At 43.6% G+C, this 17,434-nt stretch overlaps 1 protein-coding gene across 3 annotated transcripts in view; it reads left to right on the top strand.

The window, feature by feature from the left end:
* ARHGAP6 (Rho GTPase activating protein 6) overlaps positions 1 to 17,434 on the top strand; it is a 536,775-nt gene that overhangs the window by 482,262 nt on the left and 37,079 nt on the right. For all 3 annotated transcript variants that reach the window (XM_047765256.1, XM_047765257.1, XM_047765258.1), the window contains exons 5-8: positions 347 to 542; positions 10,023 to 10,078; positions 11,792 to 11,942; positions 12,839 to 12,987. In XM_047765256.1, the coding sequence (XP_047621212.1) occupies positions 347 to 542; positions 10,023 to 10,078; positions 11,792 to 11,942; positions 12,839 to 12,987 (552 nt within the window). The remainder of the gene's footprint in view (positions 1 to 346; positions 543 to 10,022; positions 10,079 to 11,791; positions 11,943 to 12,838; positions 12,988 to 17,434) is intronic.

Here is a 17,434-nt window from a genome sequence, read left to right as displayed (position 1 = left end):
TTCATCAAATATGTGATATTTTTTCTTGCTTCAGGGAATGAAGCGGTTGGGTCAAAATATTTTAATTGTATGTTTGCCATCTCTTGTCTCGCATTTGGAAAAAAAGTGGTCTCTGGCTGAAATTGTAACTGTCATTACCTTACCCTATGTTGTGGAGGCTTCCTACCTTTTTCAGAAGGTGGCTGGTTTTTTTCATTTTAATATACACACAACGCGGTTACCACCAAACAGTAACATTTCAAGTGTCACGAATAGTCACGGGCAACCGTATGTATTGGATGGCGTTGGAGGACGCTGTCTTTTGTATTTTCTGCACTCTTGGGTCATGGCTGTGTGTCGTCTGCAGGGGGCGATGTCGGTGGATTCCATCACTGACCTTGATGACAATCAGTCTCGACTGCTGGAAGCTTTACAACTCTCTTTGCCTGCCGAGGCTCAAAGCAAAAAAGAAAAAGCCCGAGATAAGAAACTCAGTCTGAATCCTATTTACAGACAGGTCCCCAGGCTGGTGGATAGCTGCTGTCAACATCTAGAAAAACACGGTAAGCAGACCTGTTTGTCAGCGATCGAATCCCAAAGACTTGCCTTTATTCCAGCATCATTCCTTGAGGCGTCCACTTTCAGTTCTTTTTTCCTCGGGTCAGGCGCTCGGCCAAGATTTTCTTTGTGAAAAAAGTTTACAGATAGGAGTGTTCGCGTCCCCCCAGAAGGGCCAAACAAGATGGTGTGGGTTGGGAGACATCAACTTGACTGGTATGCACACTCCCAGCCCCAAAGGGTCCTTAGAAGTGACCTTTGAGGCCAAGGAACTGAGAGGAGGGCCAGATCTGTGGGGCTGATCTTGCCTCAGGCCCCCCTTGAGACAAAGCAGAGCCACTTTTATCTTTTTTATACATTGAGGTCACTCGAGGCTTCCTCACGAAATAAGAGTCTAAAAAAATAAATAAATAAGAGTCCGGCTTCTTTTTTTTGGTCTGTCTTTTTGCCTTTTGCTAGGGCCGCACCCACGGCATATGGAGGTTCCTGGGCTAGGGGTCTCATCGGAGCTGCAGTTGCTGGCCTACACCAGAGCCACAGCAACGCGGGATCCGAGCCGCATCTGCGACCTACACCACAGCTCACGGCAACGCCGGATCCTTCACCCACTGAGCAAGGGCAGGGATCGAACCCGCAACCTCATGGTTCCTAGTCGGATTCGTTAACCACTGAGCCACGACGGGAACTCCAAGACTCCAGCTTCTTGAAGAGAAAAAAAAAAAGATGAGAAAACCATTCCTTAAGTGAATAGGAAAGAAAGAGTTTGGGACAACAGGTTTCTGCATTGCTGTTTGCATTCTTACGAAAAGATGTCCACTTTAAATTTGTTCACAGTGACTCTTTTGGCAATCAAGTCCCCCTTAATATGCTGACTTTAAAACAATATACAGGAGTTCCTGTTGTGGCTCAGTGGTAATGAACCCACCTAGTATCTATGAGGACATGGGCTCGATCCCTGGTCCCTCTTAGTGGGTTAAGGATCTGGCATTGCCATGAGCTGAGGTGTAGCTCTCAGACAAGGCTCGGATCCGGAGTTGCTGTGGCTGTGGTGTAGGCTGGCAGCTGCAGCTCCAATTTGACCCCTAGCCTGGAACCTTCCACATGTCATGGGTGCAGCCCTGAAAAAAAAGACAGAGATAAAAAAATATAACGACATAGATCTTTAAAGTTTTTGCTGAATTTGAGACTTTGGGCTCATCAAACTGCCATTTCTCCAGGCTGAATTGGTTTGCCGTAGTGTTAGCATGCATTTTAAACCCATGAGAAGAGTTTATTAATTGCGTCTTTTTTCCCAGTTTTATTGAGAAATATTTGAAGTCCATCACTGTAATTGCTAATTTTTTTTGCTATAAAGATAACACATTGATTGTAATGAATAAAAAAAGAAACAGAAAAGCAAATTCTGAGGCTATCATGTAGACATAACTACTGGGGGGGGAGGTTGTTTGGTTTTCTGCATGTTGCTATTTTTTTGTTGTTGTTTGTTTTTTAATTTTATGGCTGCACCTGTGACATATAGAAGTTCCCGGGCCAGGGATTGAATCCGAGCCACAGCTGCAGTGTGGCTTTAACCCACTGCCCCGGGTTGGCGATCCAACTCGGGCCTCTGCAGTGACCCAAGCCGCTGCAGTCAGATTCTTAACCCACTGCACTACAGCCGGAACTCCTAGACATAGCAACTGTTAACATACTCATCTATTTCTTTCTTCTTTCATTTTATTTTTTATTATTCAGGCCATACCCATGGCATATGGAAGTTACAGGTTAGGGGTCAAATCGGACCTGCAACTGCAGTCATAGCAATGCAGGATCGGAGCCACACCGGTGACCTATGCCACAGTTTGCGGCAACACTGGATCCTTAACCCGCTTCGCGAGGCCAGGGATCAAACCCGCATCCTCATGGACACTAGTTGAATTCTTAACCGGCTGAGCCACGACAGGAACTCTGTTCTCCTCTATTTCTTTCTAATGAAAGCAGGACTTCATAAGAATTATAAAGGATATATTCTTTGTTATAAGGATATATCCAAATCTCTTCATCAACTCCATTATATATGGTGTCACTAGACAGCATATGGGTACCTTAATAAAATTAATATATATTGAAACTTTATTTATACAAATTTTCAGTGTGTGTGTGTATCTCCTTGGAAAGTACACTGGAGGTCTAGAAAAATGTCTTAGTCATTTTGAATTCCCAGTACTTAGTATCATGATAACACAATGTAAATATCCAATCAATATTACTTGAACAGAATTATGTTTTTAAAATGGCTTAGCAGCTCAAGAGTTTAGTACTATGGAAATCTGGTATATGGAAATTCAGCCTAAACTTCACTACGAGGTGGAAAATGGGACTTATGCATTTAGAACTGTAATATTTCTCTGTCAAGAATGTAGAGAGGGAATTGTCAGCACTCGAAAGAATTCTAAATGAGAAAATTCTACTCCAGTCATGCAAAAATCCAGTGCCAGGTTGAGTAGCTGCTTTCGTGAAAGAAAGCCTGGCATGTCCTTCTATTTTCCTTTTGAAAATAACATTTCATGAATACTACTTTGTAAAATAGCATTTCCTTTAAGATCACTAAAAAACAGGGCAGTTCATTCTTTTTTGGCGGGGTGGGGGGGCTAGATATTCCAGTGCAGTTTAGGGCCTGAAGGACAAAAGATAACCCGAGTGATCGTTCATGACCCTGATTATTTTCCGAGTTTCCGTGGTGTTAAGACCAAATGGTTCTGGAAAAATCAGAGACATGCTCAAGTTCAGACAGATATTCATCCTGGTCCCTTTAACCCAATGAGAAAAAGAGCCAACTTCAAAAACAGTTCTTTCAGGACAGACGGAACTTCTTTGCAGAACAGATGCTGACTCGCAGACATTGACAAACTTTTGGTCTCTGGAGGAGTCAGTTTGGGGACTGGGGGGATGTGCTTGGGCCGTGGGATGGAAATCCTGTGAAATCAGATTGTTATGATCATTATACACCTACAGATGTGATCAATTCATTTGAGTAAAAAAAAGAAAAGAAAATTCTTCAGAGAATGTAAAAAAAAAAAGAAACAAAACCAGTTCTTTCATATGACTCTATTTGCCAGGTTTTGAAATGGGTGGCCGAGAGTTTGATTTGACTTGAGCCTGACCATCATGCATCAAAGCTCATTTCTTTCTCTGCCGAATTGGCTGTGGGCAGTGAGCTTGATGCCATGCCTGCGTGTGTTCACTACCGTTCTTCGCTGTATTCTTCCTCCGATGCTCTCTATACCATAAGGCCAAAATTGCTGAAGCATCCTTACTTTCCCCAAGCACACAATTCAAACGAACACAAAAGCAGCAACCCAGACAAGCTAACAAAGAGTCAAGCTCTATTATATTTCCGGGATTTAGGCTGATTTTCGGGCGGGGCCTCCTGCTTATCATGCCTGCCCTCATTTCCTGAAGGCTCTGAGCCTGAGATTCAAGTGCCCTGGGTCTGATGTCCATTTTAGTTGCTGACGAAAAGGAGAGAAAGGTGATCGCCTCCATTTCCGGGCCAAGGTGTCCCAAAGTCACATTTCTCGGCTGGATCTACGCCTTTTTTCATGCGCACCCGTTTTTATTAGTAGCTGTCTTAGGTCAAGGTGACGGAATGCCTAGACTGTATCTTCTCTTTCAGGAAAATGGCTATAAAGCCTTATGTCAGAGCTTGGCATTGGCTGTCTGAAGGCTGTCATCTGCTGTACTGAAAAATGAATTGCTTTCGAAAACTGAAAACATCATAATCAATTGGCATATGGGAATTATAGCAATCATTCACTAGCTAGTTAGTTTTGAAATCACAGTCATTTTTACTGAGTAGAAAAACACTCTATATGAGGAAATGATGACATAGGAATGGGCATTTCTGAACAGACTGGAGGAATTCAGCCAAAGGCATAGTCTCACCTGGGAAGAAAGAGCCCTTATGTGATATCTCACTTTCCTGGAAATCACTGGACCAGCAAGAAAATTAATGCAGCCAAAATTAAAATTACTAAGACCTACGATTATTTTCAGGTTTTCTGTTTTGTGCAAAAAGACTCATTTCGTTCAGCCAGGACCTGCCAGATACAATTCTAAGTATTTTATGTACATTCATTAATTGCATAATTGAACAGCTTCTGAGGTGGATAGTTATTATGCTCATTTTGTAGATGAACACATGTAATTCTATGTTTGATTCTAATACTTTGATTATCCTGTTTTCAAGCTCCCAGAGAGGCAGAAGCAATAAATTAGCCTGGGGGTTGGTATCAGTTATAAGGCAGACGAATTGATGGCAGCAACAAGGAGGGAACAGAAGTCTTTTGAAAATAGATGCAAAGCAAAATTCCATCTAAGAGCAAAATACCCAGATGTACTTACGCAAATCAGCAATGACTAGCCTTTCAACATGATTCTCTCGAATTATTCTAGAAATTCAGGATAACACTTATAAGATGTAGAAGTGATGAATGGGCATGTATGGATATTATCTTTTCTAACCGAAAAGCTCTAGAATACCAATTTAAAAGTCTTCTACTTAATATGCAGCATGGCAAGACCATACAATAAATATAGAAAAAGATATATATGTTTATTTAAGAGCAATAGTTATTACTATAACAAAAATAATTCATTTATATTAATATAAAAATGTAATAAACCTAGAGATCTGTAATAAGAAGAAACTTTGAAGAAAACTGCAAAGCTTTCTTTATCAAGACATATTAAGAAATTAAGAAACAAATTAAGATGTCTACTTTGCTTCTGGATGGAAAGAATGTTATAAAGATTTAAATTCAAAGTTCCCATGGTGGCTCAGCGGAAACGAATCTGACTAGCATCCATGAGGACTCAGGTTCAACCCCTGACCTCGCTCCATGGGTTAAGGATCCAGCATTGCTATAAACTGTGGCACAGGCCAGCGGATACACCTCTGATTTGACCCCTAGCCTGGGAACTTCCATATGCCTTGGGTGCAGCCCTAAAAAAAAAAAAAAAAAAGAAAGAAAGAAAGAAAGATTTAAATTATTTCCAATTTAATTATGTATTGGACTAATCAGAACTCTCAGTGGCAAGAGAGAAGAAATCAGATAAAACCTGATTAAGCAAAGCAAATCCCCCCTCAAAAGGAAGTCCCATTTACATCCCAAAAGTCTGAGTATCATATCTAGATGTAAGCACAAGTGGATTCAGAAAGCACATGATGTCATGAAGGCATGAGTGTGTTTGCTGGTCTGTTTACTGAGATGCATGGTCTCTACTCTCCGACCAGCTCTCTTCGTGTGGCTACAGAACGACCATTGGCAGCTACAGTCGGGCACCACCCTTGTAACTGATGATCCCAAATGAAGAGAAAATGAGCCACGAATGAACAATAAGTACAGACAGTGATCATCAGTGGCAATGATGAATGGCTCGCATAGAAAAAGGGGGTGTCATTCAGACATGCTGTGCCCCCTTAAGGCAGTGCACAATTCCTCCCATGGAGTATTCTTGCCCCCAAGTTCAAACTTGAATCATACAAAACTCTGTCTGTTACTCTCTTTAGAGGAAGTAAAGTGGAGAAAAGAACATATAAATGTCACCATGGAGTGTCCACATCCAGACAGGGGAAATCTATAGTGGGAAATCCATGCTATTTCTTTTGTTTTTTGGTGTTGGTTTTTGGTTTTGGTTTTGCTTTTGCTTTTTAGGGCCGCATCTGAGGCATATGAAGGTTCCCAGGCTAGGGGTTGCATCAGAGCTGTAGCCACTGGCCGACACCACAGCCATGGCAACGCAGGATCCAAGCCGAGTCTGTGACCTACATACACCACAGTTCACGGCAACGCCAGATCCTTAACCCACTGAGCTAGGCCAGGGATCGAACTCCCATCCTCATGAATCCTAGTCAAGTTCGTTAACCATTGAGCCACGAAGAGAACTCCCGTGCTATTTCTTTATCAAACCAACTATGGGGGAAAAAGAGAGAAATATACACAGTAAGAGACTATACGGCACACAAGTCTCTTGCAGTTTATGAACCTTATGTGAACATTGACTATTTAATGATATTGGGAACTGTTGTCGAAATTTCTAGTTGGAGATAGATGTATTATTTTTTTTCCTTGAAGAGACCTAATTTTTTAGAGCAGGGTTTCTCTACCTTGGCACTACTGACAGTTTGGGCTAGATAACTCATTTTTATGTGTTGGCTCTAATAATCCTATTTCTAGGACATGATCTTGAGAGACTCAGAAATGTAAGCTGAGGAGTTCCCGTCGTGGCGCAGTGGTTAACGAATCCGACTAGGAACCATGAGGTTGCGGGTTCGGTCCCTGCCCTTGCTCGGTGGGTTGACGATCCGGCGTTGCCGTGAGCTGTGGTGTAGGTCGCAGACGCGGCTCGGATCCCGCGTGGCTGTGGCTCTGGCGTAGGCTGGTGGCTACAGCTCCGATTTGATCCCTAGCCCGGGAACCTCCATATGCCGTGGGAGCGGCCCAAGAAATAAAAACAAAAACAAAAAAAAAAGGAAAGAAATGTAAGCTGAGACCTATGTACAGAGTTGTTATAATAGGATATTTACGGTATCAAAACAAGTGCAGGTATGTTGAGGGGACCTGTAATGCCATTCAAAGGAGAAGATGAAGTGAATTGCAGCACATTCACACAATTGAGTACTTTGCATCTATTATAAATGACATTTACAAAAATTTTTACTGACATAAAAATTCTTGTAGCATAATATTGAGTGAAAACAGCAGTATTTCCTCCCTATCTCTCTCTCTCACTCCCCTCTCTTCCGCTCCATATGTATATTTTTTTCATGGAGAAAAAACTGCATAGAAATAAACCAGAATATTAAGTGATTACTTCTGCATCAGGTATTTTTCTAGTATCATGTTTTTTACATTTTTCTGTGCCTTATAGATTTTCTTTAATAAGTGTGTTTTGATTATGATCAATAAAATAAGAAATAACTTTTTTTTCATTATTATTTCCCCAATACAATTTTTTTCCTACTATGCAGCATGGTGACCCAGTTACACATAAATGTATACATTCTATTTTCTCACATTATCATGCTCTATCATAAGTGCCTAGATATAGTTCCCAGGGCTACACAGCAGGATCTCATTGCTAATCTATTCCAAAGGCAACAGTTTTTGCATCCTATTAACCCCAAGCTCCCCATCCATCCCACTCCCTCCCCCTCCCCCTTGGCAACCACAAGTCTATTCTCCGAGTCCATGATTTTCTTTTCTGTGGAAAGGGTCATTTGTGCTATATATTAGATTCCAGACATAAGTGATATCATACGGTATTTGTCTTTCTCTTTCTGACTGACTTCACTCAGTATGAGACTCTCTAGTTCCATCCATGTTGCTGCAAATGGCATTGTTTTGTTCTTTTTTATGGCCGAGTATTACTCCATTGTGTATATATGCCACATCTTCCAATCCAATCATCTGTCGATGGATATTTGGGTTATTTCCATGTCTTGGCTATTGTGAATAGTGCTGCAATGAACATGTGGGTGCATGTGTCTTTTTTTTTTTTGTCTTTTGTCTTTTATTTCTTTCAGGGCCACACCCACAGCATATGGAGGTTCCCAGGCTAGGGGTCTAAACAGAGTTGTAGCCGCTGGCCTGTGCAGAGCCACAGCAACACCAGATCCAAGCCGAGTCTTCAACCTATACCACAGCTCACAGCAATGCTGGATCCTTAACCCACTGAGGGAGGCCAAGGATCGAACCCACAACCTCATGGTTCCTAGTTGGATTCATTTCTGCTGCGCCATGATGGAAACTCCAGCATGTGTCTTTTTTAAGGAGAGTTTTGTCCGGATATATGCCCAAGAGTGGGATTGCTGGGTCATATGGTAGTTTTTTTTTTTTTTTTTTTGTCTTTTTGTTGTTGTTGTTGTTGCTATTTCTTGGGCCGCTCCCGCGGCATATGGAGGTCCCCAGGCTAGGGGTTGAATCGGAGCTGTAGCCACCGGCCTACGCCAGAGCCACAGCCACACGGGATCCGAGCCGCGTCTGCAACCTACACCACAGCTCACGGCAACGCCGAATCGTTAACCCACTGAGAGAGGGCAGGGACCAAACCCGTAACCTCATGGTTCCTAGTCGGATTCGTTAACCACTGCGCCACGACGGGAACTCCCCTCATATGGTAGTTTTATGTACAGATTTTTAAGGTACCTCCATACTGTTCTCCATAGTGGTTGTACCAGCTTACATTCCCACCAACAGTCCAGGAGGGTTCCTTTTCTCCACACCTCCTCCAGCATTTGTTATATGACTTATATGCTGAGAACTATAAAACATTAAGTAAATTAAAGAAGATGTAAAGAAATGGACAGATATTCCATGTTCCTGGGTTGGAAAAATTAATATTGTAAAAATGGCCATACTCCCCAAAGCAATCTACAGATTCAATGCAATCCCTATCAAATGACCCATGACATTTTTCACAGAACTAGAACAAACAATCCAAAAATTTATATGGAACCACAGAAGACCCAGAATTGCCAAAGCAATTCTGAGGAACAAAAACCAAGCCGGAGGCATAACTCTCCCAGACTTCAGGCAATATTAAGGAGCCACAGTCATCAAAACAGTGTGATACTGGTACCAAAACAGACATACAGACCAATGGTGCAGAATAGAGAACCCAGAAATAAACCCAGACACCTACAGTCAATTAATCTTTGACAAAGGAGGCAAGAACATAAAATGGGAAAAAGACAGTCTTTTCAGCAAGTATTGCTGGGAAACCTGGACAGCTGCATGCAAATCAATGAAACTAGAACACACCCTCACACCATGCACAAAAATAAACTCAAAATGGCTGAAAGACTTAAATATAAGACAAGACACCATCAAACTCCTGGAAGAGAAATATCTATTTTAAAATTGACAAAGGGCTGGAAATTCATTTAAAATTCGTGTTTAATTTTTCTGGGTAGGAATTCCCATTGTGGCTCTGTGGGTTAAGAACCTGACCTCATGTCTGTGAGGATGTGGTTCGATCCCTGACCTCGCTCAGTAGGTTAAAGATCCAGCGTTGCCACAGACTGCAGCATAAGTCGCAGATGTGGCTTGGATCTGGCGTTGCTGTGGCTGTGGTATAGGCCAACAGTTGCAGCTCCGATTTGACCCCAAGCCAGGGAACTTCCATATGTTGCGAGTGTGGCCGTAAAAAGACATAAATATTTTCTGAGTGATGAAGATGTTACATCATTTTTTTTAATATGGAGAAAGTGTGAATATATGTACTATCCCATGAAAATGCTTTCACCAGAGACAGTCACCACAAAATGATCCTAGTGCTTGCAGAGCTGGCTCCTAGGTGCCTGGTGAATAGAGTGAAGGATAAATATGCATCCGTGCACGCTGTCAAGTTACTATGGTTCTGCATTCTTGTTTATGTCTATTTTGATTTCCTCCAGTTTCAAGCCAGGAGATAGGACTGACAATTTGTTGGTTTATTTGCAGGCCTCCAGACCGTGGGGATATTCCGAGTTGGAAGCTCAAAAAAGAGAGTGAGACAAGTAAGTGAAAAGTGAAGATTATATTGTCCATGTCACTTGACTTTCAGTTGAATCACCTCGCGCAGAGTTCAAGCTTATGCAAAGTCATTTCTGAGTAGCTTCTCTATACGCTCCCACCAGTCACAGTATGATGGCGTCTTAGGGGGTGTTTGAATGATCACAGGTAAGACAGGTGCCAATGGAAGGCTTCTTCCTTCTGAAGATACACACCGTCTTCACTAAAGACAAGTTGCGTGGAATTGATGAGTGAATCAGGACAGTTAATGGGCATTCTCATCAGGTGGAGAGGTGGCTAGTGTCAAAAATGATTCCCCAGTTGTAGCTGGATCCACCAAACGGGAAACCGCTGCATGAAGATTTACTGAAGGATTCTCCCCAAAATATAATGAGTGGTTAGATTTCAAGTACGAAATATGCTCTAATTCACCATTTTATCTTGGGATATCGCTTCTTAGCACCCTGCACTTTTTCTTCAGAAGGACTGTCACAATATTAAGAGCTAATTACTCATTGGTAGGATGGCCAGTTTCTCACCTGTCTGTCAGCCTGAGAGCTGGAGGAGGCTGAGGGCTTTGCCTCTTAATTCATCACCATGTTTCGAAGACCTGTAGCCAAGCCAGGTACACAGGAAGTGTGCCGTGCATCCGGGGTGAATGAATGGATGAGGGAATGAATGAGCAAATGAACGCTTACAGAAGTTTATTGCATAGAGTAGATTTGTGAACTCACATAATTGTTTTTACAGCAGAGAACAATACCGAAGAGAAGTTGAGCCGTCTGTGATGAACATAGGGTGTAGAGTTACGACTCCCTTCTTCTGGCTATTGTGTTTTCCTACTCTTACAAATGCTCAGGGACCCAGTATAATGATTAAGGCAGGGAGTCTTCCTGGGAATTGTGAATAAGGCTGCTCTGACGACCCTAAGGCCGGTTTTATTTAGTTACTGTCATCTTTCAAGCCCTAGCCACAAATGGTCTATCAGAGTTTTACATTTCATTGTTGGCAGAAAAATCCCTTCACCACCTTGGCGAGTATTTCTGTGCAATGTCAAAGTTCCAACGTGGTGAATTTGCTGACAGGCAAAACTGCTGTTTAGTAGATGAATTCCTCTCTCCCACATTGATAGTTGACCTGACCCCTGAGCTCTTCCTCCCCACCTTCTGGATGTCGTTATCAAGCCCTTGTGCTTGCATCACTAACCGTACACCCACAGGTACTTTTATTGAATAACACATTTAGGAGTTCCCGTCGTGGCTCAGCAGAAACGAATGTGACTAGTTATCCATGAGGACGCAGGTTCGATCCCTGCCCTCGCTCAGTGGGTTAAGGATCCAGCGTTGCCGCGAGCTTTGTGGTGGAAGTCACAGACGTGGCTCGGATCCCACGTGGCTGTGGCTGTGGTATAGGCTGGCAGCTGTAGCTCCGATTCGACCCCTAGCCTGGGAACCTCCATCTGCAGCAGGTGCAGCCCTAAAAAGAGCAATAAATAAGCAAATAAAGAAATAAAACATTGAAATACATACATACATACGTACATATACGGCTGGATTGCACAGACCCTGTAGATCAAGGAGACGTAGTTTTTACTTCTCCTTCTCCGGCTGTGGGTAAACTTAATACCAGAGGCTAAATGTCACAGCACTTGTTTTGCTGGGCACTGAACGTTGAGGCATAGTGTTGTAAGACTGCCCCCCGAACCACTGGTTTTCCAGCTGCGTGAGGAATTTGACCGTGGGGTTGATGTCTCCCTGGAGGAAGAGCACAGCGTTCATGACGTGGCTGCCTTGTTGAAGGAATTCCTGAGGGACATGCCGGACCCCCTTCTCACCAGGGAGCTGTACACAGCCTTCATCAATACTCTCTGTGAGTAATCCAGCCATTTGTAGGAATGCGTCCCTGGGTTACTGGGCTGTCCAACTCACTCATCAAAACCTTGTACATGTGTTTCCTAATGTTTTGCCCTGACTTATTGGTCACGAATGAGCAGGCTCTTGGGGGAACTTTCTGAGATTTACCATGGGGGGAATTAGCCAGAAGAGAGTTGCAATAAAATACATGGAAGTAGCCAAGAAAAAAAATGGCATGCTTGCAAACGACTCTAGGATAGTAGAGAGTGCTATAAATTGATGCTCTGGAGTAGAGAGTTTATGTTGTCTATGCCTAAAAAATGAGCCCAGGGAAAGCAGGATGGCATAGCCCAGTGCCAGGGCTTTCAACATGGCTGCCTCAGGGCTCTAGAAACAGATCCCGTGGAGGAGAAAAGGAGGGGGAGGCAGAACAGGCCAGAACTGTGTTGGCCTCCATGTATTTCTTCCTCCATGCTGCCATCAAGATAGGATCACAAAAGAGAGAGAGGACACTGGCATTGTGCTGTGTCTTGGTTACTGCCAACCCAAAGTGTACCTCTTGCATATTGCTTCACAGAAAAGTCTGTTCTAAACTCACATTTACGGACACCTACCAGTTCTCAGTCATTGTTAGCCAGTGGCCACCAACCATGAACGAGTGACCCATAAAAGTATGTGATGGTTGACGAAAATAAGGGAAGTTAAGTTACCTTTCTAAGCTGGGTTATAGTGATTTCTCTGGATGTTCTATTTCCCCCATTTATCTGTACATCCTTCGTAGACCCTTACTGCTAAGTTGTGAAGGAATGATACTGTGACTTGCCCTGCTAATCCCTTTCTCAAGACAGCGGAGCCTGAATGGTATGAGTTCCCCTTTGGCATCCTTAGAGCTCCTCTTTTTGCCTTACCTAGTGTTGGAGCCGGAGGAACAGCTGGGCACCCTGCAGCTTCTCATCTACCTTCTACCTCCCTGCAACTGCGACACGCTGCACCGCCTGCTGCAGTTCCTCTCCATCGTGGCCAGGCACGCCGAGGACAACGTCAGCAAGGATGGGCAAGAGGTGCGAACCCCGCCGCCGCGACCCCTGGCTCTGACTCTTCCTTTTTCCCCCTGCGAAGGGGAGAGCTAAGTAACATACATGGATGTCTACACAATACGGAACAGGCTCACAGACCTAGCAAACAAACATTACCAACAGGGAGAGGGGTGGGGGAAGGACGATTTAGGAGTGTGGGGTTAACAGATACACACTACGATACATAAAAGAGATAAGCAACAAGGAAATACCATATTGCTTGGGGAATTATCCCCAGTGTCTTGGAATAATCTATAGCGGAATGTAATTTGCAAAAATGCTGAATTACTATGCTGTACACCAGAAACTAAAGCAATATTGTAAGTCAACTATTTTTCAGTTTTTTTTTTTTTAAAAAAAAAGAGTTACCAATTTGATCAAACTGGAGAAAAATGATGCCTCCCTTTCCTGACCTCTCTATGTAGGAAGACAACTGATTCAGGGTTTTCTCCGGAGGGATAATTCCTCAGCGCGCATAGGCCATTAAACTCCTTGTATGTTTCAATGATGCTGCCAGGTGAGGCTGCCATTTTCCACGCTGACATTTCACTCAAGGCCCTGAATTTCCACTTGTGTCAAGAAGACAAACCATGAACTACAGAAGCGCATGCAATCATGAAAAAAAAAATGGGGTAATGGAGATGGGGAGGGGAGAGATTGCTATCCGTGTAACTCATTTGATCTGCTTCTTTAACTTGGAACCCAAATGTAATGCGACCACTTCATTCTTCCAGTTTGTTCTGGAGTGCCCATCTGCCCTGTGGCTAGAAGTGCAGGGTCTTCCTTTTGGGAGGTCCTCTTTCTCTCCTTCAGCCCGCCCTCCAAAACAGGGACTGGCCCAATGCAACCAAGGGTGGATCCTGCTTCAAAACCAGGTGTAGACGGAACTGAAGAGGCATACCTACTGACCATTTCCATGCATCTCAATGCTATGTGGTGTCAACTTCTAGAGACAGGTTCTGCACAATCCTATGGACCACTTAGGAATGTTCTTTTTTTTTTTTTTTTCTGCAGTAATACCTGTCCTTCCCATGATATATTGTATAGTATACATTTTTTTTTTTTTTTGGAAAAAGCTGCTTAACATACCTAGAAATTTTATCTGAGTAATATGTGCTACATTTTAAAAAGACTATGAACTAAATTATTATGAAGATGAAAATACTTTTTTTTTCATTTTGGGATGTTCTTGTTGGACTTGGCCCCCCACCTGGGGTATTGGGCCCTGGTTCTCTTTGGTCATACTCATGTGCTCCACGGTGCTTTTCAGTTTCTCCCTTGGATAAAGGAGATGCTTGTTGGTCTCAATGTTGAGTGACATATTTGCAAGCAACCTATTTAATCTTCACCTTAACAGGAGACCTGTTTCCCTTTTTTTTTTTTTTTTTTTTTTTTTGTCTTTTAGGGCCACACCCGCAGCCTATGGAGGTTCCCAGGCTAGGGGTCGAACCAGATCTACAGCTGCCGGCCTACATCACAGCCACAGCAACTCGGGATCCGAGCTGTGTCTGTGACCTACACCACAGTTCATGGCAACGCCGGATGCTTAACCAGCTGAGCGAGGCCAGGAATCGAACCTGCATCCTCATGGATGCTAGTCAGATTCGTTTAACTGAGCCAGGACGGGAACTCCTTGTTTCCCTTCTTTGATATCATGCAGTCATACTTCTCCTTGACCTTGGATCCGCATTTTAAATCAACGAGAAGGCGGCATTCCAAACTTACTCACTTAACCCAGAAGCTTTTATTTTAAATCCTGTTAGGCAGAACTCGGATGTGTGATGGATTCCTTTCTGTGTCTGTCAGATTTATGTCCCAAAAGCCATAGACACATGTAATTTTTTTTCACTTTGATCCGGAAAGGCAGTTGTGCATTTCTTATCCTCCATATCAGTGTGAGAATGGAACTTTCCCGAGTTATCCGTTTATCTCTATAGTAGTTATTGGTGAAACCTCTGCTGACCTCAGGTTTCATACTATGGCACAGACACCTTATCTCAGCAGACACAGCTCTTCAGTAGATATAATTCTTATAATTGTTAAGGAGCTATATTACCTGTCTGGGTGTCAGCGTTTACTGAGGATAGAAATGAGAGAAGCTGTAGAATCATCTGTCTAGTCATTGCGTGAAGGCAAAGCCTTGTATGAATTCCTAGGTACGTCTAGTCGCTTCTCTGCCATTGCTTACGTGCTGTGTGAGAAGAGCGCTGGGTCTTAGGTGATTACGAAGACCTTGAGGAAAGCCAGATGTCCAGCTGAACTCATTTGTGCCTGTTTAAAATCATTTGGGGACGTTTTTTCAGTTCAAATGTTGAACAAGACTGCATTGCCTATGGCAAAGGGAAGAAAATGTTCTTGGCGAAGTACACATGGCACTTGGCATGCCAACCCACTAGCTGCCATTTTTGTATCTCCCACCGCGTGTGCTTTGTGCTCGGGGCTTTATACAAGTAGTATAGCCGACCCTCCATGAAGCAAGAGAGATATCATTGTCCTCATGTTTCAGAGGTGGAAACGGAAGGCTGGAGGGGTTAAGTTATTTACCCAGTGTTCCCCAGGGAGCTTCCACTTATGGTCGTGCAAGTTGTGTATTTGTACATTCACAACTCGGGGGCGGGGGGGGGCATGGACCCCATAGTAGCTGCAGATTTGCAGTTATCAGGACAATATCCCAGCAGATGGCAGTAAAATATCTTGAAGAAGGGGTCGTTTTTCTAATGCACACAAAGGTGTCAGATTGGCTAGTAGTCAACTTGGTCCCTTGAGTGGCAACGTCCCAATTGTGCCTCCAACCCAGACTGGTCTAAATTACGGCAAATAGAAAAAATAGAATAGTAAGTAGGAAAAAAAAACTCTGTTCGGGAGTGGGGGGGGGATCTGCCTCACAGTTTCCAACTTCCATATGATGGACCAGGTAATCTTGCATTGTGGGGGCTGCCTAGTGCGTTGTGGGATGCTTAGCGCTACTCACTCGATGCGAGTAGCAGCTCCCCACTGGTGCTGCCCTGGGTGTGACAGCTGAAAGTGTCTCTAAACATTGGCAGGTTTCCCCAGGGAGGAGGGGGCGCCCTGAATCACCCCTGGTTGGGAACACTTGCTAGCTTTCTCACTCACTGATCATGTGTTCTTGAACAAAGCTATTAACCTCCCTAAACCTGGGTTTCCTTATCTGAATTCTGGAGATAAGATTGCTTCAGCTGGTCCTGTGCAGTCATTGAGAAAACGAGTTTATATCAAGGAATATCAAAATATTCTGACAACAGCAAAGGTGTCCAGGAACCAAGAAATGACAATGGTTTCTAGACACTCTTGTTCCAAACCTTGAATCAAAGTGAAGGACTAGTAACCAAAAATGAAAGCAACAGAGGAAATGTGAGGAGAGGAAGGCTTCCGTGAAATGGTTAGAAGTTACAGGGAGACAAGTGGCACCGCCATCTTGGGCTGGAATTAAGGCTGCAGGGTGGGAACATACTGATGAGGTCTGGGGGGACATTGGGCTGTGTTCCTAGAATCCCGAATGCCTTTGTTAGGGGGTAGGTGGCTGATTCTTTCTCACTATGAATCTTTGGAAGGATTCGTCTACAGTGATATAATCCATGTTGTAGATGGGTTGGAGATAGGGGGAGAGTGAGGTAGCAGGTGTTTGTAGGAGCAGCAATACGGAAGAGGGCAATTCACATTATAAATCTTTCCATGTAAGAATGACCTTGGTATTTGAATCACTTGTGTTCTGAGCGCCAACTCTGTGTTCCTTTAAACCAGTGAGCATTGGTCAGGAATTTTCTGGTTGCCGTTCCCAGGATGCTGTGGCATCTAGGAGGTGGAAGGGGGTGAACACACAAGGAAAATATAGCATTAAAGCACGCAGCTCAGCATCACTGCAGAATGTCAAAGTGGTGACTTTGTGGGCCAGACAAGTTAGGAATAGCTCTGTGGAGGAGACTGAACTTCAACTGCATATCCAAGAGTGTGTAGGGATTGAGTCTATGAGCCATATAAGCATGGCGTGGGGATGGGAGCTAGCTGAAAACCCCTTCTTGAAGAAGTGAGGCGGGGAGGGAGAGGACTGAGAGAGGTTCTTTGTTCACTGTTTTTGAAGTTGGTTTGGCATGAGCAGGGAGAGAATTCAGAATGGGAAGACTGGGCTGAGACAAACATTCCACTGTCAAATATAGTCAAGAAACGAAGCATTTTCCAACGTTTGCTCTTACGTGTCTGTGTGTCTGTGTAGATGTGTCACAAATTTGCTGGGTGCTTATTACAGCTTGCAACAGGGAGAAAAGTGAACCAGAGCATCAAGGAGCTTGGGGGGCTCACCCAAGGCTCTGCCAGCACCTTGCTTCGTGACCTTGTTTGTATGAAATAGAGGAAGTGGAAGGAAAACAGGGTTGGGGTAGGGGCAGGTCTGAGCTTCCTCCTTTATAAAATGAAT

Source organism: Phacochoerus africanus, chromosome X, assembly GCF_016906955.1.
Source record: "Phacochoerus africanus isolate WHEZ1 chromosome X, ROS_Pafr_v1, whole genome shotgun sequence".
Lineage (NCBI taxonomy): Eukaryota > Metazoa > Chordata > Mammalia > Artiodactyla > Suidae > Phacochoerus > Phacochoerus africanus.
The sequence above is the reverse complement of the archived record's forward strand: the minus strand, read 5'-3'. Positions and strand labels throughout refer to the sequence as shown.